This window comes from Dendrobates tinctorius, unplaced genomic scaffold (genome assembly GCF_039654945.1).
Source record: "Dendrobates tinctorius isolate UK_male_01 unplaced genomic scaffold, ASM3965494v1 ptg000099l, whole genome shotgun sequence".
Classification (NCBI taxonomy): Eukaryota; Metazoa; Chordata; class Amphibia; order Anura; family Dendrobatidae; genus Dendrobates; species Dendrobates tinctorius.
This window is the reverse complement of record NW_027361767.1, coordinates 93,097-117,686: the sequence shown is the minus strand read 5'-3', so window position 1 is coordinate 117,686 and position 24,590 is coordinate 93,097. Positions and strand designations below refer to the sequence as shown.

The following is a 24,590-nucleotide window of genomic DNA, read 5'->3' as shown; positions in this document are numbered from 1 at the left end:
TGGTAATTTCTGGGTAATTATTGGTCTAGACCTGGCTGCGGCCCTAATAAACTGTGCTATCCAGGGGTTGCCTGCCACGTCCTGGTTATACAGGGCACCTAGGGCCGCTATCTGTACCTTCAATGTGTTAGTCGCCAGCCCGTTCTAAACCCTTTTGCAGAAATTCGAGAATTTTGTCAATCTGGACTCCATCCTGAACCCTTGCCCCGGAGCTGGACAGAAATTTCCTCCACTTTCTCCCATAGGCTCTGGTTGTGATCAGTTTCTTACTTTTTTGTAGCGTAGCAACCAGGTTTTCGGAGAACCCCCTCAGCAGTGCCCTTTCAAAATCCATGCTGTTAAATGGAGGTTACCTGCCTGAGGGTGTAACACGGGTCCTTGGGACAGTAGGTTCGGGAGATCTGGTAGGACCCAAGAGTCGGTTATTGACAGTATTCTCAGCCAGGAGAACCAGGTTCTTTTTGGCCAAATGGGGGCTGTTAGTATCATTTTTGCTTTGTCTTCTCTGACTTTCCTTATGACTGCCGGGATGAGAATGGACGGCGGAAAGGCATACATTAGGCCCTGTGTCCACGGAAGCATAAACGCATCCAGGGTCCGGGGATTTCCCCTGGGGTCTAGGGAACAGAATGCTTCTACTCTTTTGTTTTTGTGGTCAGCAAACAGATCCATGTCCAGGGTTCCCCACATTTTTACAATCTGCTGAAAAATGGACTGTTTTAGAACCCATTCTCCCTGGCGTAACTGGGTGCGACTCAAAGTCTGCTTTCTGGTTTTCTGTTCCCCGTATATGTAGTGCAGAGAGGGATAGTAGGTTTCTCTCAGCTAGGGTGAAGATTTCGGAGGATGTGTTCATTAGTGTTCAGGACCTGGTTCCCCCCCGATGATTTATGTAGGCCACCGTCACCCGATTGTCCAAAAATATGCGGACGTGATGACCCCGTAGTACAGGTAGGAAGTGTGTTAGGGCATAACCTACTGCCAATAGTTCCTTTTGGTTCGAGGAGGCTTCTAGTTCCTGACCTCCCCATTCCCCCTGAGTCTCCCTGTTGCTCATATGTGCCCCCATCCCTTGGGATTGGCATCCGTGGTAACTATGTGTGTGATTTTTATTATCCAGGGAATCCCTTTGGATAGGTTGTCTGTTTCTCCACCAACCTAGGGAATGAATAGTTTTGGAGTCTAGTGTAACGTGACCTTCCAAGTGACCTCCTAATGCTAACGGGTTGGTTAATACATCCCATTGGAGATCTCTCGTATGTAGCTGCGCCCACTGGACCGCTGGCAGGCAGGCGGAAAGGGACCCTAGTAGTGACATCGCTTTTCTTAGCGTCATGGAAGGGTTCTGAATCGCTCTTGCTACCATCTGAGCAATCCTCTCTTTTTTGCGGTCTTGAAGGTAACACTCCTGGGTGTTTGAGTCCAGTGTTAGTCCTAGGAACTCCTGAACTTTGCTGGGCTCCAACCTCGATTTTTTTAGGCTTAGAAGCCAGCCGAGGTTCTGTAGGGTGTCCATCACTCTGTCCCTCTGTTCCTTGCATCTTTGGGCCGAGTTGCTTGCTATTAAAAAGTCATCCAAGTATGGGATTAATTTCTTGTTCTCTAAGGTGAGCCATCATTTCTGCTACTAGTTTCGTGAAAACTCGCAGGGCTACAGAAATTCCAAATGGCAGGGCCCTGTACTGAAACTGCCTTATTCCGCCTCCTATGGAGACCGCCAGTCTGAGGTATTTTTGGGAGTCTTTGTGGATGGAGACGTGATAGTATTAGATCTCAGCGATGCGTACTGTCATGAAGCAAAGTGGGAAGAGAATTTTGGTGGTTGACTTGATTGACTCCATTTTGAATTTTTGGTTTTTGACGTAATCGTTTAGCCTCTTTAGATTTAATTGTCCGGAAGGTACCGTCCGGTTTGGTCACTAGAAAAAGAGGGGTGTAGAACCCTCTGCCTCTCTCCTGCGGGGGAACCTCCTGGCGGACTCTTTTGCTCAATAAGCTTAGGACCTCTTTTTCGAGAGCTTTTTGTTCTCTTATTGAAGATCTTAGTGGGGTCACCACATATTTTTGAGGTGGGAGAGCGAGAAAGTCTATCCTTAGGCCTGATCCTATCAGATTTAATAACCAAGGGTTGTTCGATATTTTCCTCCAGGCTGGGAGAAAAAAAAGCTTAGCCTCCCTCCCACCCTGGGCAAACAGTCACTTGGAGGGTTTTTTGTCTCGGGACGAGTTACCGAAGAACCACCCCCTGTCCCTCCTTCTGTCGTCCCATTTCTGTTCTCTCAGGGGTCTCCTCTGAAAAAACTTTGTTTCGAAACGATCTTTTAAAAGCTGTAGGACCCAGGTTTGGGAATCCCTTATTTTTATCCCCTGCCTTTTGGAGGAGGTCATCCAGAGTCTCTCCCAATAGGAATTTCCCTTCACAGGAGATAGAGCATAGCTTCATCTTAGTCTGTAAGTCCCCGGCCAACATTTGAGCCACAGCGTTCTTTGGGCTGCGTTTGACAGGGCTGCTGCTTTGGATGACAACCTTACTGAATCAGCTGATGAATCGGCTAAGAAGGCCGCTGCTCCCCTTATTACTGGAATGGATTCCAGGATCTTCTCCCTGGGTGTACCTTCCCTTAACTGTTTCTCTAGTTGATCCACCCATACCATGAGGGCTCTGGAAGTACATGTTGCCGCTATCGCTGGCCTAAGATTTCCCCTAGCTGATTCCCAAGTGCCCTTGAGGAAAGTATCGGCCTTTTTATCTAAGGGGTCTTTTAGAGTACCCATATCCTCAAAGGGGAGTGCAAATTTTTTTTGAGGCCTTGGCGACCGCCATGTCTAGTTTCGGGGCTTTGTCCCAAGAGGTGGATGCCCCCTCATCGAATGGATATTTTCTCTTAAGGGAAGGGACCGTGGAGTTCTTCCTATCCGGTCTTTCCCATTCTTTTTATCAGGCCCTGTAGTTCTCGTTTAGCGGAAACACTCTGCGTTTCTTTTGGCCCAGTCCCCCGAACATTATGTCCTGGACTGATCTATCAGGCCGAGGGTCTGCCACCCCCATGGTAGACCTTACTAACATGTCTACCTCATCTAGGGGAAACCAGTGACGGTCCCCCGTTTCATTGTCTGAGGATTACGAGTCGGTGTCTGAAGTCTGTGAGGTAACTTCCCCTGACGTCGAGACTTCTGACTGGGAGCCTACTACTACATCCCTTTTCATAGAATTGTAGAGTTGGAAGGGACCTCCTGGGCCATCTGGTCCAACCCCCTGCTCAAAGCAGGATTCTCTAAATCATCCTAGTCAGATGTCTGTCCAGCCTGTTTGAAGACTTCCATTGAAGGAGAACTCACCACTTCTCGTGGCAGCTTGTTCCACTCATTAGAAAAAACTTTTTGACAGAGTGATCAATATCTAATCTGTGTCTCCTCCCATTCAGTTTCATCCCATTGCTTCTAGTCTTTCCTTGTGCAAATGAGAATAAAGATGATCCTACTACAACGTGACAGCCCTTTAGATATTTGTAGACAGCTATTGTCTCCTCTCAGTCTTCTCTTTTGCAAACTAAACAATCCCAAATCCTGCAACCTTTCCTCATAAGACAGGGTTTGCAGACCGGTCACCATTCTGGTTGCTCTTTTCTGAACTTTTTTTTGTCTTCCCTTTGTGTTTTAGGGATGAAAGGGCACTCTGAAACGCCGATCGGATTACCGCTCTTAGATCCGAGGCGTAATCCGGGGTTTCATCAAAAAGAACTTCCTGCATACAGGATTCGCAGAGCTTTTTATCCCAAGAAGTGGTCTGCTACAGGTGGGGCATTCCATGTTCTTTATTTTCTATTTCTTCTTTCCCTAATATGGGAAAGTCTATTACAATGGGGAACATTCACATAGATCACTTACCCCAGTATGCGCGGATGCAGGTACTGGTTCGGGAGGTGGATTCAGATCCCTCACGGGTTGATCCAAGGAAGGGGACTTGCTCCTCGCAGTCGACTTGCTGTGCAGCGGCTACTGGATCGGCCCTCGCGCCTGTCCTTATCTTTTGCCGATGATGTTGCCTATGCTGCTGCTCATGCTGGTCGCTGTCCCCCATACTTACAGGACGCTTCCAGCAAGGAGTAATTGCAGCGTTCTGTTTAAATTTCCCGGCTGTGACGTCACTTCCTCTCCCAGCCTGCACCGCTCTGTGCCCCGGGGAGCGTGCAGTGCGCCGACCGTGGGGACCCAGAAGTCGTCTCCTCCATTTCCAGGGCAGCGCCATTTTGGTACACCTCTATACCGCGTGTGCTGGCCTCCCTCAGCCCCAGCCTCCTTTCCGGAGCGGCGGGTCGGTCCTCTCTTCCCCCCCCCCCCCCGCTCACCCTGTGAAGCCCGTTGGCTACAGCGGTGGCAGCTTCAGGAACCGACCCCACCGCTATAGGGGCCTCCCCGCTGCCAGCATTACGGACGGGACGGCCCTGGACTCCTCTTCACGGTAAGCTGCTGCTGGTTCCACGGGTCACCCGTCAAGGACAGGAACCCAACTGGGGGCAGAGGAGAGGTGCCGCCTTTTTATCTGTAGGTTCCTGTCCTTGATGGGTGGACCCCCTCTCTCCGTGGTGCTGTCATGGGTGAGAGAGAAAGGATCAGATCACATCTTCCACATGTAAATTGCACTTTTTCCCACATTCATTTGACCAATTGCTTCAGTGATTTCTTATAGCTGCCATTCACCTCCAGAGCAGCATTAATAATTCTGCTGGTTGCTATAAGAAACTCAGAGCACCATATGGACCCATCATCCCAAAGTAAAACTAAACAAAAAACAAAAGATTTCTTTAAAATGTGTTTTATGTCCTTGAAATTAAGTGCGACAGATGCATCAATAAATAAACAGACGGATAACTCCATATATATATATATTTATATATCTTCTATGTTTTACAGCCCGACTTCATAGCCTCAGCAAAATATAGTCACAAGTGAGCGAGCGTCCGTCATATTTTACAAGTTCAAACCTTCATTTGAGAAGCACCTAGCAATATAGTGGTGGGGTGGGGGAAGGGACATAGGGGAAGGGGGACATTGCAGGGGCCACATGTCAGGTGAAAAGCTTGTAGCATCTTCCTGAGTTATAGAATTAGTATACAATTTATTACTACTTCATTGCAGTTTATAAGGTGTGAGATGTTCAGCAATAAGACCCCCTTCCCCTGTGCTAAGAGACATATAAACATTAGTTCAGGGAGACATTGACACACTTAGCAACCATTTTTCTGTAGCAACCAATCAGAGCTCAGCTTACATTTTCTAACCTACACTGTTGAAATGAAAGCTACATTCTGATTGGTTGTCAAGGACAAAAAGGCCTCAAAAGCCATGACACCGTGTAAATATATATGTACGTGATAAACACTATATGCTGGCTGACATAAATACCTTCATTCCATGTTTTTGGTCTCCAAGGATCCACTAGAAAAAGGCTCTGATGTGGAGGAAAAAAAAAAAAAAAAAAAAAAAAAAAAAAAAAAAAAAAAAAGAAGAAGAAGAGGACACCACGAGCCTAAAAAGGGCACTGGCGGTTGTGTTGTTTTGGGAACAGTTTTCATCACTGAGGCAGAAAATGTCTGCTGTCCCTTAAGAGCTAACTATAATGTCTACGAGTTACCCAGAAGACATTAAAGGGGTGTTTCCATCTCCAAGATCCTATCCTAATATGTAGTAGGTGTTATAATAAGGATACTAGGAAATACCTTCAATTAGAAATGTAGTATAGTTCTTCTGATTTGCTTTGTGGCTTACCCCTTTGCAGGGCATTGCAGTAGCTTAGGTATCCATGGTTATGCCTACTAACAGCTACATAACTGTCACTACAGGAGTGGTCGCAACTGTAGATACATAAGCTACAGCAATGCACTGCACATGGGCTAAGCAACATAGCGAATCAGAAGAACTAGACTACATTTCTAATCATTACACCTGCTACATTTGGGATAGGGTCTTGGAAGTGGGCATATCCTTTTAAATACAGATGGGGGAAGCCATTTTGTGCATCACAGTAAAAAACAAACACACTCCAGCAAACATAAATCGGAATCTCCAATTTCCCAAAATGGCTGCTCCCCATCTCTAGGTTGTATAGTGCTTTAGATATTAAAGTCATTTTACCAAGAGTTTCACCACAGACAGTAATAAGGCAGCCATTCCTTCAACACCACATTCTGTTGCTGTAAAGACTGGTCCGACCAATTGTCTGCACTCGCAGTGAATGACTTATTTCCAGCTCAACGCAATTTGGTCTCTAGTACTTGTCAAAATTAACCCATGAGAACAACATGGCGGCCATAAATCGCAGGCTCCAATAACATGGTCTAAGGCCAAAGCTTTGCTACAGTAAAGACGGTCACTGGGTTAAAGGGTGGGGTAGGGTGGCGTCACATCCGCCACACATGTAAAGGATAACTTTGTTACACTTTTTTTTTTTTTTTTTTTTTTTTAACCTTAAAAATTATACAAAAAAAAAAAAAAATAAATACAGAAGTTCCTTCAGAAATAAATATATAAGTACTGCTCTTTACAGAGAAATCCCCTTTCAGTCTTCAAAATCTTTGCTTGGCAATTGCAAAACCTTGTACAGCTTGCAGTCCGCATCTCATAGTCCGGAATTATACTGCGAAACTCGCCCCATGCGATGGTGGGCTACGATGCAGTTGTGGGTGGGCTTTCACAAATTAGATATATAAATAAATATAAATTAATTAAAAGCACAAAAAAAAAAAAAAAAATTAATGCACATTTCCACCGGAGATCTGTTGCAAATTTTCAAAGAAAAAAAAAAAAAATAATATATATTTTTCCTTCACTACCGCGCTCATCCGCCAGCAGTACGGTATGTCTGATGTGGAGTGGTATACGCTCCGGTGCTCTGCACAGCTTTACGGCTCCCTTAAAAAGGGAGAGCAAGTCTTTTATGGGTTGTCCCCGATCGTTTGTGGTCACCCGAAACGTTCTCGTACTAGCAGCATCAGTTTCTTTTTCCCTTTGTAAGTTTGTTTCAGGTTATCCAGAAATTGGGCAAACTGGCGATGGCCATCTGGCGCCAACAGGAAAGTGTCTCGACCTTTTGCGAGAAATTCTATAAATTCGCCATAATGTCGGGGGCTGATGTGGGTGAGGCGGGAATGAGTAGTGCTGACATACGCACCCACTGCGGCCTCCAGAAGCTGGCAGAGGGGAGACTTGTCAGCCCTTGGCACTGTTCCCCTGCCTCTCGGGTTATTAGCAGCGGAGAGGGTCTGTGCCAGGCCAGGGGGTGCAAGGCTACAACGGCGTATGATGTCTGACAGTACAGGAGCGCACTGCACACTTTTAATAACTAGGGGTACCATTGCGCCAAGCTCAACTTTGCCCAATGAGTGTGCCAGCGAGCAAGCCCACAGGACATCGCTAACTGCAGGGTGAGAGTCTTGGCTAAAACCTATGGTCAGATTCGACAGGGCTAATGTGGCCAAGGAGAAGGCCCTCAATGGAAGGCCACGGTGTTCCATGTAGCGGGCAACCGTAAAGAGGTGGGAGTATGTGCTAGGCCCGGAGTTGGCACTATCCAAGACTATCTGGTAAGCAGCTTCAAAAGAGGTGTGATCCTTCTCACATAGAGTCAGGGCAGAGAGGGCACAGCTTTGTGGGTCCTTCATAGCACATTGTAAGGCCAGTGCCCGCGTACAGGAGTAAAGCTCTTCTCGTTGTCTGGGGTCCTGGGCGAAACGCATGTGGGTGGCAGGAGACATGCAAGAAACTGCAACAATGCTGGTCGCTTCAAGGGGAGTGAAGAGGGTGTACCAGTTCTGCATGATGCCAATGAGGGCTTGAATACCTAATAAAAGAACAATGGCTTACATTTAGAAGCTTGGGGGAAAAAAAAAAAAAAAAAAAAAAAAAAAGGCAAAAGACTAATGTGAATATCCCCATCATCACTATGACTCTTACCAATCTCTGTGGCACAGGATACCAACCAGCGAACCATCTCCCGACGTCTCCATGTCAGTGTGGCCAGGGTCAGTCTCATCACCTGCAGGAAGGAAGGGTGTTTAGGTGCAAGTACATGACATCACAACATCCTTCCATCTTGTCCATACCCTAGAGTCACCAGCAGTCTACAAAGACTTCATAGACTTGGGATGAGGATTGGCTTATATAATAGTTTTGAAGAAGTCAGCCCCTGACCTACCCCAATCTCCCAAGAGTATCCTCCGATGCATAATTATGCGAATAAATTCCAGTCCCATTACCCCCGATATTTAGCATCTGGCCCCACACCATGCCCCATGTCATCAGTCTTTAATAGCATGTGACAGAATGGCTGGTGGTAAAGAGCTCATCGATTTCAGTGTGGTCCCGTAGCAGGACGGGAATAAGTGTTCCCCAATGGCCTGTGAGTGATTGAGAAGTGGGATAAACAGCAGCAAGTCAGCCACGAAGTGAAGACCCCATAATGTTACAGAGCGGAGGACAGAGTGATTAGGAGCAGAGGACAGGAAAGTCACCAACGCTCTGCTGACCCTATAACTGCAAAGTCCAGACCTCCTCTGGTATCAGCACAATCACTGCACCCCTGCCAGAAGCTTCATGGCAGAGTAGCTGCATGTAGCCTTACATCTCCAAGCACAATGCCGAGCGTCGGATGGAGTGGTGTAAAGCCTCCACCACTGGACTCTGGAGGAGACGAGTTCTGTGCAGTGATGGTTTGCACTTCATCTGTGGCTGATGGAGGAGTCAGAGTTTGGCGACTCCAGGAGAACATTACCCCCTGACTGCATTGTGCCACTGTACAGATGGTAGAGGATAATGCTCTGGGCTGTTATCAGGGCTCAGCCTTGACATCTTTGCTCCAGTGAAGGGAATTTTGAATGCTTCAAAATAAGATATTAGACAATTGCAGCTTCTGGCTTTGTGGGAAGAGTTTAGGGGGACCCTTTTTTGTTCTGCAAGACTGTTCCTAGGGGCACAAGGTCCATATAGGCACAATTGGAGGCGTTTGGGATGGAATAACACGTCTGGCCGCAGAGAACACTAACAGCAGCCAATAGTTTTGGGATGAACTAGAACAGACATTGTCTGCCAGGCCAACTCCGATATCAACATCAGGATAAATCGTCAAAAAGTCCCACAGACACACTCTTAACAGCTCCCAGAGGTGTAATGCTTTTAACTACCCCAATACTTTTGTCTATGTAGTGTATATCATAATTATAAAATGAAGGTCTCACCTGCAGTCCGAGCTCCAGAGAAATGTTTAGCAGCGTGGTGTCAGGGGGCGAGTTGGGGGGAGTTGCAGTCTTGCAGGCGTCCTGAGCCAGCTTGAATAGCAGAGCTGGAGAGTGGATATGTTGCTGAATGGAAGCCAAGACTGTATGCAGCCACTTGGGGTCTCCTGTGATGGAAGAAGAGAGGGAACTGCATTAAATAAAAAAAAAAAAAAAAAATAAAAAAAAAAAAGAAATCCCTCAGGTCCGCCGTAATCCACCGAATCCAGTAAAATCCATCAAGTCACACGGCAACTGGAGAAAGGGGTCATCATTAACGTCACTGCTGGGTCATGCTGTCCAGCTTTACGTAAAGCAGGAACGCATCCAAATCTTGCAAATAACAGAAATAAAGTTTCCTTCTATCCTGACCAAAAATAAATCAACACCACTAGAAGCCACGCAGTCCTATTTACAGTGGGTACGGAAAGTAATCAGACACCTTTAAATTTTTCACTCTGTTTCAAAAAAGTTAAATTTCTCATTAATGTACACTCTGCACCCCATCTTGATGGGGAAAAAACAAACAAACACAGAAATGTAGAAATTTTTGCACATTTATTAAAGGAAAACTGAAATATCACATGGTCATAAGTATTCAGACCCTTTGCTCAGACAATAAAGTCACATGCTGTCCATTTCCTTGGGATCCTCCTTAAGATGTTCTAATCCTTCATTGGAGTCCAGTTGTGTTTAATTAAACTGATAGGACTTCATTTAAAGGCACACACCTGTCTATAGAAGACCTCACAGCTCACAGTGCATGTCAGACCAAATGAGAATCATGAGGTCAAAGGAACTGGCCAAGGAGCTCAGAGACAGAATTGTGGCAAAGCACAGATCTGGCCAAGCTTACAAAAGAATTTCTGCAGTACTCAAGGTTCCTAAGAGCACAGTGGCCTTCATATTCCTTAAATGGAAGAACTTAGGGACCACCAGAAGTCTTCCTAGACCTGGCCATCCAACCAAACTGAGCAATCGTGGGAGAAGAGCCTTGGTGAGAGAGGTAAAGAACCACCCCAATATCACTGTGGCTGAGCTCCACAGATGCAGTAGGGAGATAGGAGAACGTTCCACAAAGTCAACTATCACTGCAGCCCTCCACCAGTAGGGCCTTTATGGCAGAGTGGCCTGACAGAAGCCTCTCCGCAGTGCCAGACATATGAAAGCCCACAGAGTTTGCTAAAAAAAAAAAAAAAAAAAAAACACATGAAGGACTCCCAGACTATGAGAAATAAGATTCTCTGGTCTGATGAGATGAAGATAGACCTTTTTGGTGATAATTCTAAGCGGTATGTGTGGAGAAAACCAGGCACTGCTCATCACCTGCCCAATTCAGTCACAACAGTGAAACATGGTGGTGTCAGCATCATGCTATGTGGGTGTTTTTCAGCTGTAGGGACAGGATGGCTGGTTGCCATTGAAGGAAACATGAATGCGGCCAAGTACAGATATATCCTGGAAGAAAACCTCTTCCAGAGTGCTCTGGACCTCAGACTTGACCGCAGGTTCACCTTCCAACAAGACAATGACCCCAAGCACACAGCTAAAATAACAAAAGAAGTGGCTTCAGAACAACTCTGTGACCTTTCTTGACTGGCCCAGCCTGAGCCCTGACCCAAACCCAGTTAAGCATCTCTGGAGAGACCTGAAAATGGCTGTCCACCAACATTCACTATCCAACCTGACAGAACTGGAGAGGATCCGCAAGGAAGAATGGAAGAGGATCCCCAAATCCAGGTGTGTCAAAAAGGTGCTTCTACTCAATATTGAGCACAGGGTCTGAATACTTATGACCATATGATATGTTTTTCTTTAATAAATTTGCAAAATATTCTACATTTGTTTTTTTTCAGTCAAGATAGGCTGCAGAGTGTACATTAATGAGGAAAAAAAAAAAAATGAACTTTTGAATTTACCAAATGGCTGCAATGAAAAAAGTGAAAATTTAAAAAAGGGGTCTGAATACTTTCGGTACCCACTGTACATCCCCAGTGGTACGATAACCAAGGGTAGGAACAAAGCCTCCAATGCAATCACTGGAAATATCCCTCCATGAAGAATACCTTTAGCCGTTGTCAACATGGCAGACGCCAGTTCACACTGTCTTGTTTCTAAGTGCCCTAGAATAAACCACCGAGGGAAACGACTGGTCAGCATAGAGTCCAGAGGCATGATGTCAGATCCATGTGGAGGCGGAACAGATTCAAGAACTGGAAGCCTGGAAATAAAATGGGAACCAGCAGATTTAGATGAGGGTCTCCAGCTGATAAAGGCAAAAATAATGTATAGGATGGATGGCATGAATATCTCACCACACTTACCGCATAGCTCTCAGGGCAACTCTGTATGCTAGGTCTGAATCATGCGAGAGCAAAGAAGTGAAGAGGAAGCGTGCAAACATATGCATAGGAACACTCTCCCGGAAGATCACTTCTCCAAATCCACTGAATGGACCACCTAACAGCAATAAATGGTCCATCAGTAATCAGCCACAAGGATCGCTGCCATAAATCTTCCATGTTACAGATTTAACCATACTGCTCCACTAACCTTCCAAGAGTAACATGGCCTGCTTCCTCAGCACCTGAACCAACCGCTCCCCCATATCAAACGTCCCCAGAAGGCCAATAAGCTGCTCTTCACTTCTGACCAGCTTGTCTTGGGCATAGAGGCCTTCAGGCATTGCTCGTTGCTGTCCTAAGCCCATAAGAGCCACTTCCAGTGCCAAACACAGAAGAGACTCTCCTGACGGGGAACCTCCAGGTACAGGGACATGCTGGTACATGACTTTCCTCTGCTCTCCACCAAGCTCTGAGAAGAAACAAACAAAGTCAGAAGGTCCCAAGACAGAAGTGATAATTACCCACTTTATATAGATGTACCTGGGCAAGGAGCTTGTCCTTCATCCTCTGGTAGACTGGCCTCTAAGAATGTCCTGCAAAGACACCCGATTGGATCAAGCGGGTGCCCGATCCACCCTTCCAGATTAGTGAGAGTTGTAGTTCCTTTCACCTGAAGTTCTTTTAAGAAAAGAAAGATGTACTGACATGACCCCCACTGATGGCACCACCATCCTACCAGGTCTAACCCTCCTTGTCCACCATTTGACCATCACCTTGCCTCACCTTTTCGCAACCTCAATCCCTCCATTTGGTGCTGGCGTTGCAGCCTCATGGTGTTAACTACGGAAACAGCCAACCTCAAAGCTTGGATCGGGTACCCGTGTGATCTCAGGGCATCAACGCGGGCACATGCTACTGGAAAATGGTCTCCTAGCCACAGTGGGCGGCCTTGAGGGTCATAGAAAAGCTTGTCAGAACTGCACTTCACACTCGTTCCTGGGGTACAGGTATCTCCGTTTAAGATCCGTTGTAAGTGGGGGTCACTCCAGCGCAGTTCCCCTGCCTTGAGGGCCCTTGCGAATACTGTCTGACGGGGAGAGATGACTGGAAATAAAAGGCAAATTCTGGATTAATACTACTATTGTAATTTGGAGCAAGTAACACATCAAGGGTAAAGCGTGGCTTAAAACCGCCATCTTCAAGGTGGGTGTATGGTCAGCTGATCCATAACTAGCAGATGCTACTGGCACGGCTTAGGGCTGAAAATGTCCATTACATCTGTACAATGATTAGGTGATATGGGCACGTGATTTTGTATGGCTTGCCAACCAAAATGTCATTGGAACATATAGATATCTATGCCCAGATGGCCAACATCACGATCGTACCATGTCTTCCAGCAGAGGTCTGAGGCAAAGTATGTCCCCCTGGACCAACCAAAGAATAGTTTCCTTCCTCTAAAGGACAGACGTCCATGGAGTTCCACTTTCGGAGAAGCTCCAGCCATGACTCCCTTTCTTCTGTACGGCAATGAGGATTGAGCACCACACACACCCAAAGTGCACCTGTAGGTGAGAAGACACCAGAGGCTCACACTGAGAAGACATCAATTAGGAACAGATCGTCCACCAACTACTGAAGAACAGTTCTTACCCAACTCATCCCAAAGCTGCCGACATTTATCAGTCATTCCGGCTCCCTGCTGCCGCCATAGAGCCAGCCGGGGGTCCTCCAAAAACTGCTCAGTCATGAGAATAAGCATCCGGGCACCATTGGAGTCCCGCATCCTTAGCATCTCCCGCACCTAGAGACGGGATGTGGAGAGTTAAGAGGCTATATTGATGAAGCAGCGGGAAGGAGAAGAGGTAACCACCTTGCTGAACATGGACTGTAGCTGCTTGCTGGCTCCATAGTATCCACCATTCGACAAGAGCTGCTTCACTTGCTCCTGAATCTGCTCCTCATCCAAATGCCAACAATTGTCGTCCTCCCGCCCTGCACCGGCTGTGGGATCTGGGGCTCCTAAAAGCAAAAAGCAACCATTGTGTAAATCAGCTGTTGCTGTCAGGGTATGCTGGGAGTTGTAGTCTTAAGAGTCCGACAGACCGACAATGCAATACTTCTAACTTTAGGGGCAGAAAAGTGGATTTTTTTTTCTGAAAACCCAAGCTTTCAATTATATTACAAAAAGTAAAACTACGCCTTACTCACTCTCCCCAGGTCCAGTGATGAATAGATGAATATTCATAGCTGCTTATTGACCTTTATTGTCCGCAGTGCTGATGCCAGTCAGTGAGCTCTGCAGCTTATGCTGACAACCTGGGCAGAGCCGTTGAGCTCAGTTATGGCTATCCATGTGATGTCAGCACTGCAGACAAACAGCAGGAGCAGCAGTGGAGAGACAGTGTTGGACCTGGGGAGGGGCAGTTAAAAAAAAACCAAAAAAAAAAAAAAACTCGCAGACAGGGGTTATCTAAAACTGAAAAACTAATTTAACTGACCATTTAGGTCTATACTGGGCCTAAAGGGGAGGAGTGTGACCAAATCTCAGCTCTAAAAAGGCATCAGTTTTTTTGTGGCATCCTCCAACTTGAATGACACACTTTACATTCTGGGGTCTGATGGTGCAGTTATGTTTATTCTCACCATGTACTCGGTTGATCTCTGATCCCAGCTGCAGGATCTCATCCGCCAGTCGCTGAGCGGTTGGCAGCACTTCCGTGTGATGCTCGCTGATCAGGTACTGTACAAATTTCTGCAGCTGGTCCCTGTTCATTTGGGAAAGTGTCTCCGATATGGGAAGCCGCAGCTCCACCGTCCGTGCCCGTCTGATCCGATGCAGGGACAGCGCCACCACGTGGGCGCAGTAGAAAATGTCTCTATTTTCGCAGGCACAGCTGACGGATGTGATCTTACATCGGTCAAAGCTGATGGACACCTGATAGGTTCTTTCTGGTTCTCCCGATTCTGTGACCGATCCACTGAGGTGAAAGCCTGAAAAATAATAGATAGACGTAAAATGGCAAAATGATACAGCCGGGGTTCTACCATAACCAAGAACACATTCATCCAGCTTTCCGGATGCAGAAATTGCTATGTGCTGCCACCCAGCTTTCCCAGGCTCCTGACAGCAATATCCGCTATACGATGCAGGGGTTCAAGAGTGAGGGATGTAAAGTTCCAGTTAAAATTATTCATCCCCCCCCCCCCATTGCAAATTAAGCTGCACATGTGACTCAAAGCCAAAAACCAGCTAACGGCAGCATTCCTGAGAGATTTTATAGTTTGTTCCTCATGGGAAATGGCCTCCATGTCACTAATGTTCTCGGGTTATCAAGAAGCTGGTCCACAAAAGCTAAGAGAAGAGATCATGGCCTTGTAGAAACAAGGAAACTGATGAAAAAAAGATACTGAATGTTCCTACAGATACGGCTCAAAGGAGCGTGGCTGCAGACTTCCTGCAGCAGATGTGGCAGCAGGGCTTAGGTCTCGGACTGTACTAAACTCTGAGGGTCTTCCTGTCCGATCTCCAAGACGTCGCCTCTAATGACGCAAAAGCTCAAGAGAAGTCGGCTCCAACTTGCACAATACCCTATAACTAAGCCACAGAGTTTTGTGGGATCAGCAGTACATCTGGAGGAAGAAAGTAATATGTTAGGGTCCACTGATGGTGGAGGATTCAAAATGATTCCGGTGATGTACGGCAGGGGATCGGTGATTATGACCGCAGTCTAGCATGCACCGGGGGTGAGCTGATGAAGACCCGAGTCAAGGGCGCGCCGATAAAGACCACAGTCGAGGGGGCTCAGCGATGATGATCGCAATTGAGCATGCGCCAAGGGCTTGGCGATGATGACCGCAGTAGAGTGTGAGATGGGGGCTTGGCGATGATGAACACAGTCGAGGACACGGCGATGATGAACACAGTCGAGCACGAGGCGGGGGCTCAGCGATGATGAACACAGTCGAGGACATGGCGATGATGACCGCAGTAGAGCGTGAGGTGGGCGCTTGGCGATGATGACCACAGTCGAGGTTGCGGCGAGGGCTCGGTGATGCCTACAGTATTGAAAACAGAAACTGTCAATTTTGCTCGTAAAACTGAATATACACTGCGGAGGGGGATGAATAATTTTGCTATTGATTAATCAGTTAGCTATTCATTCAGGACAGTTATATATAATGTATGCTTTATGTAGCATTCCTCTGAAATCCTTTAGAGCCGGAGGGCACCATGTGGGTACAATGAACTTTAAAAGTTTCCCATCACTCATATAAGCTAGCCCCTTATTACTGCTGGCAGAGTTAATAGCCACAGAGCCGGCCCCTGAGCCACACACTGTGGCTACATAAGGATGGTTATGTCTATATAGGAGCGGTGGAGGTCGACTACGCTTCCCATCTGTTCAGTCTCCCCCCTTCCCGTCCCCTTAACCCAATTCTACAAATAGGAGGGGCCAGACACCAAGGACTCGTACAACTCCGACATGCATGGCGTATTCTCAATGGGCTCATACATGAATTATTACACAGCACCGCCGGACAATTAGGACGCTGTCAATAGGAAGGAGAATTCGTGTAGATCAGTCAGAGCAAGAAAAGTTTTATAAGATGTATTTTAGGGCAATTACGATGAATCCAATCTTTTTGATATTGCGCCCCAGAGTTGCAGTAGATGGTAACACAAGCCCTGAATAAGCCCCATTCACGGGCGGCCGACTCAGGACATGTGTGGGATCTGTGACGCATGACGGAGGCCCAGTATCAGCCTCACATTGTCCTCCTCACACGCCTCAGGCCCCTCTCTGTCAATGACACTTTTATCTGCTGTATACAAAATACAGTCACCCAGAGAGAAGAGAAGAAAAGGAGAGGGGGCGTCCCTGGGGGCCTTCAGAGGAAAGACAAAAAAACACACAAAATAATATGGGATTAGCCTTTCAGATTTGATATCCTAATAATGGACGGGAGGAAAATAAATACCAGGGGCATCGGGGGGAGGTGGCTGCGGAAGAGGGTTTAAAATTGCATAAGAAAAATGGAGGCTAAAGCAGGTGTGGGGGCATTATCACACACAATGTGAGGCCGGGAGGAGCGTCTCCGCAGAAGGACCCGAATTCTATAGGCTGAAAGCGGCAGTAATGCAGGTGACGACGCAGCCCTGGCACATGTACGGGCGTGCTCGGAAGTGCCCGCTCTCAACCGCAAGGGCAGCAAGTCCGGACAAGCTGCGGCCACTGACTCACAAAAACGGATCATAAATAAAAACTCGTTCCCGGTGACGTGAGGAGTGTCACCAACTGTCACCCCTACGACATGTCGCCGCCTGCAGCCGCCTCAGGTGTCCTCCGCCAGGATCACGTCACCTCTGTAACAGAGGCTCCGGAGCAGTACAATGCAGGCCATTCAGCGAGCTGCAGAATACTCTGCGCCAGGCACCAGCTTCACAACGAAACCTGTCTGTAGCCACAATAATTCAGTTAAACCTGATTTGCAAGCACACGGGCTCTGCTCCCCCCCGAGGGTACCACACAATACGGCACTCATTGTACACCAGAGCCTCCGAGGGTGCCACACAATACGGCACACATTGTACACCAGAGCCTCCGAGGGTGCCACACAATACGGCACACATTGGACACCAGAGCCTCCGAGGGTGCCACACAATACGGCACTCATTGGACACCAGAGCCTCCGAGGGTGCCACACAATACGGCACTCATTGGACACCAGAGCCTCCGAGGGTGCCACACAATACGGCACTCATTGGACACCAGAGCCTCCGAGGGTGCCACACAATACGGCACTCATTGGACACCAGAGCCTCCGAGGGTGCCACACAATACGGCACTCATTGGACACCAGAGCCTCTGAGGGTGCCGCAAAATACGGCACACATTGTACACCAGAGCCTCCGAGGGTACCACACAATACGGCACACATTGTACACCAGAGCCTCCGAGGGTGCCACACAATACGGCACACATTGTACACCAGAGCCTCCGAGGGTGCCACACAATACGGCACACATTGTACACCAGAGCCTCCGAGGGTACCACACAATACGGCACACATTGTACACCAGAGCCTCCGAGGGTACCACACAATACAGCACTCATTGTACACCAGACCCCTGAGGATGCCACACGATACAGCGATCATTGTACACCAGAGCCTCCGAGGGTACCACACAACATGGCACTAAATGTACACCAGAGCCTCCGAGGGTGCCGCATAATACGGCACTCATTACACCAGAGCCTCCGAGGGTACCACACAATACGGCACTCATTGTACACCCGAGCCTCCGAGGGTACCACACAATACGGCACTCATTGTACACCCGAGCCTCCGAGGGTGCCGCATAATACGGCACTCATTGTACACCAGAGCCTCCGAGGGTACCACATAATACGGCGCACATTGTACACCAGACCCCTGAGGATGCCACACGATACAGCGATCATTGTACACCAGAGCATCCAAGGTTGCCACACAACATGGCACTAAATGTACACCAGAGCCTCCGAGGGTACTGCATAATACGGCACTCATTGTACACAGAAGAAACTGATGCCCCACAATGCCCGGCCCGCTGCGGACTCACCGACTTGTAGCACTCGCTGTACCGCCCCGGACTGCAGCAGCTGAAGACCCCTATTAAAGGGGACCCTGGTATCTCGTTCACCCTCTGGGGGGTGATAGCCCAGGGATGAATACATGCAGATCTCCTTCTCGCTGCGTGGGAACGACCAGAATATTATCCGCTTCTGGACCGGTTCTGGGACCCTGGAAAATCGTTCTTCTACCTGCAAAACGTACACCGGTTACCAGTCATGTTAACTATACAGGGAGATTATTCTTCACGACAATATCGCCCCTAGAGGGCGCTGTCACACGCGTATAGGAGATATATGGTAGTAAGGCCAAAAAACAAGCAAAGGAACGTTAAAAAAAAAAAAAATAAAAAAATAAAACCCCCCAATACAAGGCATTGACCCCACTTTATAAATGGGGAGCAGGAAGTTAGTCAGAGACGGTGTGCAGGGATTTATTCACAGGCAGCTTATTAGTCCATAGCTGCATCCATAGGGACATTCTCCTCCTCCCCAGGAAGAGCTGCCACGGACCCTGTATACAGCATAAGCCGCACAGGTTTATGAGCCGGCGTGTCCACGGGTGACAGGTGACACTCCCCGCTGTGATGGCATCTCGTGTGGTATTTAGGGAGAGGGTGGATGTAGTATGAGGAAGTGGTGAGGTCACGCTGATACTATGATGCACAGGAACCAAACATATACACACCTGCCCTGTTCAGCACCAGCGGGGATATGTACACACACCGTACACAGGATCCATATGTGGTACATACACGCCGTACACAGGATCCATATGTGGTACATACACACCGTACACAGGATCCATATGTGGTACATACACACCGTACACAGGATCCATATGTGGTACATACACACCGTACACAGGCCGTGTATTTATACGCTGTATACAGGATCTAGAGGTGGTATATACATTATTTACACAATACCATGATAAAGAAATTCAGAGTATATACACAATATGTACAGCCCAATACAACGAGCACGCGCACACGCAGCCTCCATACGCTATAGTGTGTATACACAGCCTCCACGCGCTATACAGCGCGGATACACAGCCTCCATAGCTCATGTGCGTGTATTCTATGTGTCCTATATTGTGTACACTGTATAGATCATTAACCCTTGACGCCCTGGGTGTCCTGTATATTACGGTATATACGGTACAGAGCGGTGTATAGCTGCTACCCCCTGTATACAGCATATACCACCACTGTGTGTCATTAACCCGTGGGTCCCCATCAGCCAGGCACATCGCTGCCCATTACCTGCTCGTAGGCCCACGTCTCTGCCACTTTCTTGGCACTGAGGTCCAGCAGAGTGTCCGGCTTGTGCCGGAGTGTGAGGCCGGGACACCTCCTCTTGGGGGGCTCCATCGTCCCCTGTCTTCGTCCCCCCGGGGATCTCTGCTTCCTACTGTCACCTCCACAGTTTTATCTCCTATGGCCAATATATTCCAGGCCTATCCTCTGTGTGAGCCCCAGACTTTCCCACGGGGCGCGGCCGGCCTGTAGATCCCTCGGCCCGGCCTCTCGCTTACAACTGCCCCCGATCCGCGGCCCCTTTAAATCGCCTTAACAATGGGGATCTCGATCTTTATCCTCGGAGCTGTGGACACGCCCCGTTCTTGGGCTCCGGGGCAGCTATTGGACGGCGCCAGCAGCTCGTTTACATATGTCTCGGCAAACTGTACGCCATGAGTATGACACACGGAGGCGGTGACCTGTCAGTCAGCGAGAGCGGCGGCCAATGGGAAAGCAAGCTGAGGCGCTTTACCTGAACGGATGCTCCATATAAGGGCAAAATGGGCGGGGAAAAGGCCTGGGAATCAATTCATTCATGTGTTTGCCTGAGGTCAAACAGTCACATGTGTGACTGCAGAGTGTGTGTATCAGATGTGCGTGTGTGGTCGGTGTATATATGTGTATAGTGTGTGTATATAGGTGTGTGTGGTCAGTGTGTATGTGTATATATATGTGTATAGTGTGTGTATATATGTATGTGTGAGTGTGTATATGTGAGTGTGTATATGTGCTTGTGTGGTCAGTGTGTATGTGTATAGTGTGTGTGTGTGTGTATAGTGTGTATATAGATATGTGTGAGTGTATATGTGCTTGTGTGGTCAGTGTGTATGTGTATAGTGTGTGTGTGTGTATGTGTATAGTGTGTGTGTGTGTATAGTGTGTATATAGATATGTGTGAGTGTATATGTGCTTGTGTGGTCAGTGTGTATGTGTATAGTGTGTATATAGATATGTGTGAGTGTATATGTGCTTGTGTGGTCAGTGTGTATGTGTATAGTGTGTGTGTGTGTATGTGTATAGTGTGTGTGTGTGTATAGTGTGTATATAGATATGTGTGAGTGTATATGTGCTTGTGTGGTCAGTGTGTATGTGTATAGTGTGTGTGTGTGTATGTGTATAGTGTGTGTGTGTGTATAGTGTGTATATAGATATGTGTGAGTGTATATGTGCTTGTGTGGTCAGTGTGTATGTGTATAGTGTGTATATAGATATGTGTGAGTGTATATGTGCTTGTGTGGTCAGTGTGTATGTGTATAGTGTGTGTGTGTGTATGTGTATAGTGTGTGTGTGTATAGTGTGTATATAGATATGTGTGAGTGTATATGTGCTTGTGTGGTCAGTGTGTATGTGTATAGTGTGTATATAGATATGTGTGAGTGTATATGTGCTTGTGTGGTCAGTGTGTATGTGTATAGTGTGTATATAGATATGTGTGACTGCAGAGTGTGTGTATCAGATGTGCGTGTGTGGTCGGTGTATATATGTGTATAGTGTGTGTATATAGGTGTGTGTGGTCAGTGTGTATGTGTATATATATGTGTATAGTGTGTGTATATATGTATGTGTGAGTGTGTATATGTGAGTGTGTATATGTGCTTGTGTGGTCAGTGTGTATGTGTATAGTGTGTGTGTGTATGTGTATAGTGTGTATATAGATATGTGTGAGTGTATATGTGCTTGTGTGGTCAGTGTGTATGTGTATAGTGTGTGTGTGTGTATGTGTATAGTGTGTGTGTGTGTATAGTGTGTATATAGATATGTGTGAGTGTATATGTGCTTGTGTGGTCAGTGTGTATGTGTATAGTGTGTATATAGATATGTGTGAGTGTATATGTGCTTGTGTGGTCAGTGTGTATGTGTATAGTGTGTGTGTGTGTATGTGTATAGTGTGTGTGTGTATAGTGTGTATATAGATATGTGTGAGTGTATATGTGCTTGTGTGGTCAGTGTGTATGTGTATAGTGTGTATATAGATATGTGTGAGTGTATATGTGCTTGTGTGGTCAGTGTGTATGTGTATAGTGTGTGTGTGTGTATAGTGTGTATATATAGATATGTGTGTGTATATGTGCATGTGTGGTCAGTGTGTATGTGTATAGTGTGTGTGTATAGTGTGTATATAGATATGTGTGAGTGTATATGTGCATGTGTGGTCAGTGTGTATGTGTATAGTGTGTATATACAGGGGTTGGACAAAATAATGGAAACACCTAACGTTTTGGCATCATAATCTTCGAACATGTTATAAACATGCAAACCGTGACATATGGTAATGTTTTGTCGTTGATTATTTGTGTTATGTGATATGTGTATGTAAATTAACTGTTTGTTTTGCAGAATTGTAAGAACATTGATGAGAACCTGATACCAATGGCAGACCTCTCGGATTTTCAAAGAGGCCAAATTGCTGGTGCTCGTATGGCAGGCGCCAGTGTTACAGAAAGTGCCTGAATGCTTGGCGTGTCAAGAGGTGCTGTCTCCAAAGTAATGCCTGCGTTTGAAAGAGAAGGAAAAACATCCGCAGCAAAGCACAGGTCCGGCCGAAAGTCGAAGTTGACTGAGAGAGACCGTCAGACTCTAAAGCGAATTGTGAGAGAGGATCACAAGACCACAGCTCCAAAAATCACTGCTGAGCTCAATGATCACCTACAGAACCCAGTTTCCACGAAAACTGTTCGTTGGGAGCTGCACAAATCTGGATTCCATGGAAGAGCTGCAATTCAAAAACCGCTGCTCTAAAAGACAAATGTTTCCAAGCGTTAGAGTGGTGTAGAAACCTCCAGAATTGGTCCCTCGAGCAGTGGAAACATGATGTTCTCTGACGAATCATCGTTTACCCTATTTCCAACCTCCGGCCGAGTGTACTTTTGGAGACAGCCGAAAGCATTCCATCCAGACTGCCCTCTCCCAACCGTAAAACATGACGGAGGTTCTGTGATGATCTGGGGGTGCTATTTCGTGGAGATCTGCCGGGCCAATGATATCCCTTCATGGAAGAATTAACAGCCGCGATTATTTAGGCATTTTGGGCGACCAAGTGCATCCTATGGTTCAAGCACTGTTCCTAGAGGGGAACGCCATCTTTCCGGATGATAATGCACCAATTCAAATAGCTAGAATTGTTAAAGCATGGCACGAGGAACATTCTAATGAAGTTGAGCATCTCATCTGGCCCCCACAATCCCCAGACCTCAACATTATTGAGCATTTATGGTTAATTTTAGAGATTCAAGTTAGACGTCGATTTCCGTCGCCATCGTCGCTCAAAGAACTGGAGGGTGTTTTAACTGAAGAATGGGCTACAATTCCTTTGAAAACAATTCACACCTTGCATGAATCCATACCTCGGAGAATCGAGGCTGTAATCGCCGCAAAAGGTGGACCTACACCATATTAAACTAACTTTTGTTGATGTTTCCAGGTGTTTCCGTTATTTTGTTCAACCCCTGTAGGTATGTGTGAGAGTGTATATGTGCGTGTGTGGTCAGTGTGTATGTGTATATATGTGTATATAGGTGTGTGTGTGGTCAGTGTGTATGTGTATAGTGTGTACGTATGTGTATATAGATATGTGTGAGTGTATATGTGCCTGTGTGGTCAGTGTGTATGTGTATACGTATATGTATATAGGTATGTGTGTGTGTATATGTGCGTGTGTGGTCAGTGTGTATGTGTATAGTGTGTATATATGTGTATATAGGTATGTGTGTGGTCAGTGTGTATGTGTATAGTGTGTACGTATGTGTATATAGATATGTGTGAGTGTATATGTGCGTGTGTGGTCAGTGTGTATGTGTATAGTGTGTACGTATATGTATATAGGTATGTGTGTGTGTATATGTGCGTGTGTGGTCAGTGTGTATGTGTATAGTGTGTACGTATGTGTATATAGATATGTGTGAGTGTATATGTGCGTGTGTGGTCAGTGTGTATGTGTATAGTGTGTACGTATATGTATATAGGTATGTGTGTGTGTATATGTGCGTGTGTGGTCAGTGTGTATGTGTATAGTGTGTATATATGTGTATATAGGTATGTGTGTGGTCAGTGTGTATGTGTATAGTGTGTACGTATGTGTATATAGATATGTGTGAGTGTATATGTGCGTGTGTGGTCAGTGTGTATGTGTATAGTGTGTACGTATATGTATATAGGTATGTGTGTGTGTATATGTGCGTGTGTGGTCAGTGTGTATGTGTATAGTGTGTACGTATGTGTATCTAGATATGTGTGAGTGTATATGTGCGTGTGTGGTCAGTGTGTATGTGTATAGTGTGTACGTATATGTATATAGGTATGTGTGTGTGTATATGTGCGTGTGTGGTCAGTGTGTAGAATCATAGAATCGTAGAGTTGGAAGGGACCTCCTGGGCCATCTGGTCCAACCCCCTGCTCAAAGCAGGATTCGCTAAATCATCCCAGTCAGATGTCTGTCCAGCCTCTGTTTGAAGACTTCCATTGAAGGAGAACTCACCACTTCTCGTGGCAGCCTGTTCCACTCATTGATCACTCTAACTGTCAAAAAGTTTTTTCTAATATCTAATCTGTGTCTCCTCCCATTCAGTTTCATCCCATTGCTTCTAGTCTTTCCTTGTGCAAATGAGAATAAAGTTGATCCTTCTACAATGTGACAGCCCTTTAGATATTTGTAGACAGCTATTAAGTCTCCTCTCAGTCTTCTCTTTTGCAAACTAAACATTCCCAAATCCTGCAACCTTTCCTCATAAGACAGGGTTTGCAGACCGGTCACCATTCTGGTCGCTCTTTTCTGAACTTGCTCCAGTTTGTTGATGTCTTTTTTAAAATGTGGTGCCCAAAACTGGACACAATATTCCAGATGAGGTCTGACCAAAGAGGAGTAGAGGGAAATAATGACTTCACGTGATCTAGACTGTATGCTTCTGTTGCATTTGCCTTTTTTGCTGCTGCATCACACTGTTGACTCATATTCAGTCTGTGATCTATTAGTATACCCAAGTCTTTTTCACATGTGCTGTCACTTAGCCCTATTCCTCCCATTCTATATATGCTTTTTCCATTTTTATTGCCCAGATG

At 46.6% G+C, this 24,590-nt stretch overlaps 1 protein-coding gene across 1 annotated transcript; it reads right to left on the bottom strand.

The window, feature by feature from the left end:
- Positions 1-4,800: 4,800 nt before the first annotated feature.
- Positions 4,801-19,960, bottom strand: ZSWIM4 (zinc finger SWIM-type containing 4). Its single transcript, XM_073587343.1, has 14 exons — positions 19,500-19,960; positions 18,222-18,423; positions 14,261-14,608; positions 13,488-13,636; positions 13,268-13,418; positions 13,003-13,179; positions 12,398-12,718; positions 12,155-12,292; positions 11,823-12,083; positions 11,594-11,729; positions 11,336-11,490; positions 9,234-9,397; positions 7,954-8,035; positions 4,801-7,840 (listed from the first exon to the last, which is right to left on the bottom strand). The coding sequence occupies exons 1-14, from the start codon at positions 19,605-19,607 to the stop codon at positions 6,963-6,965; spliced, it is 3,270 nt and encodes a 1,089-aa protein (XP_073443444.1). The 5' UTR covers positions 19,608-19,960; the 3' UTR covers positions 4,801-6,962.
- Between the last annotated feature and the right edge of the window lie 4,630 nt (positions 19,961-24,590).

Bases quoted from the DNA above. Each gene is read 5' to 3' on its own strand.
- ZSWIM4 (XM_073587343.1), bottom strand. From the start codon at position 19,607: ATGGAGCCCCCCAAGAGGAGGTGTCCCGGCCTCACACTCCGGCACAAG. The intron at 14,609-18,221 runs GTGAGTCCGCAG...ATTATTTTTCAG, and splicing joins ACAGCGAGTGCTACAAGTCG to GCTTTCACCTCAGTGGATCG. The intron at 9,398-11,335 runs GTATTCTTCATG...CTTCCATCACAG, and splicing joins CATGTTGACAACGGCTAAAG to GAGACCCCAAGTGGCTGCAT.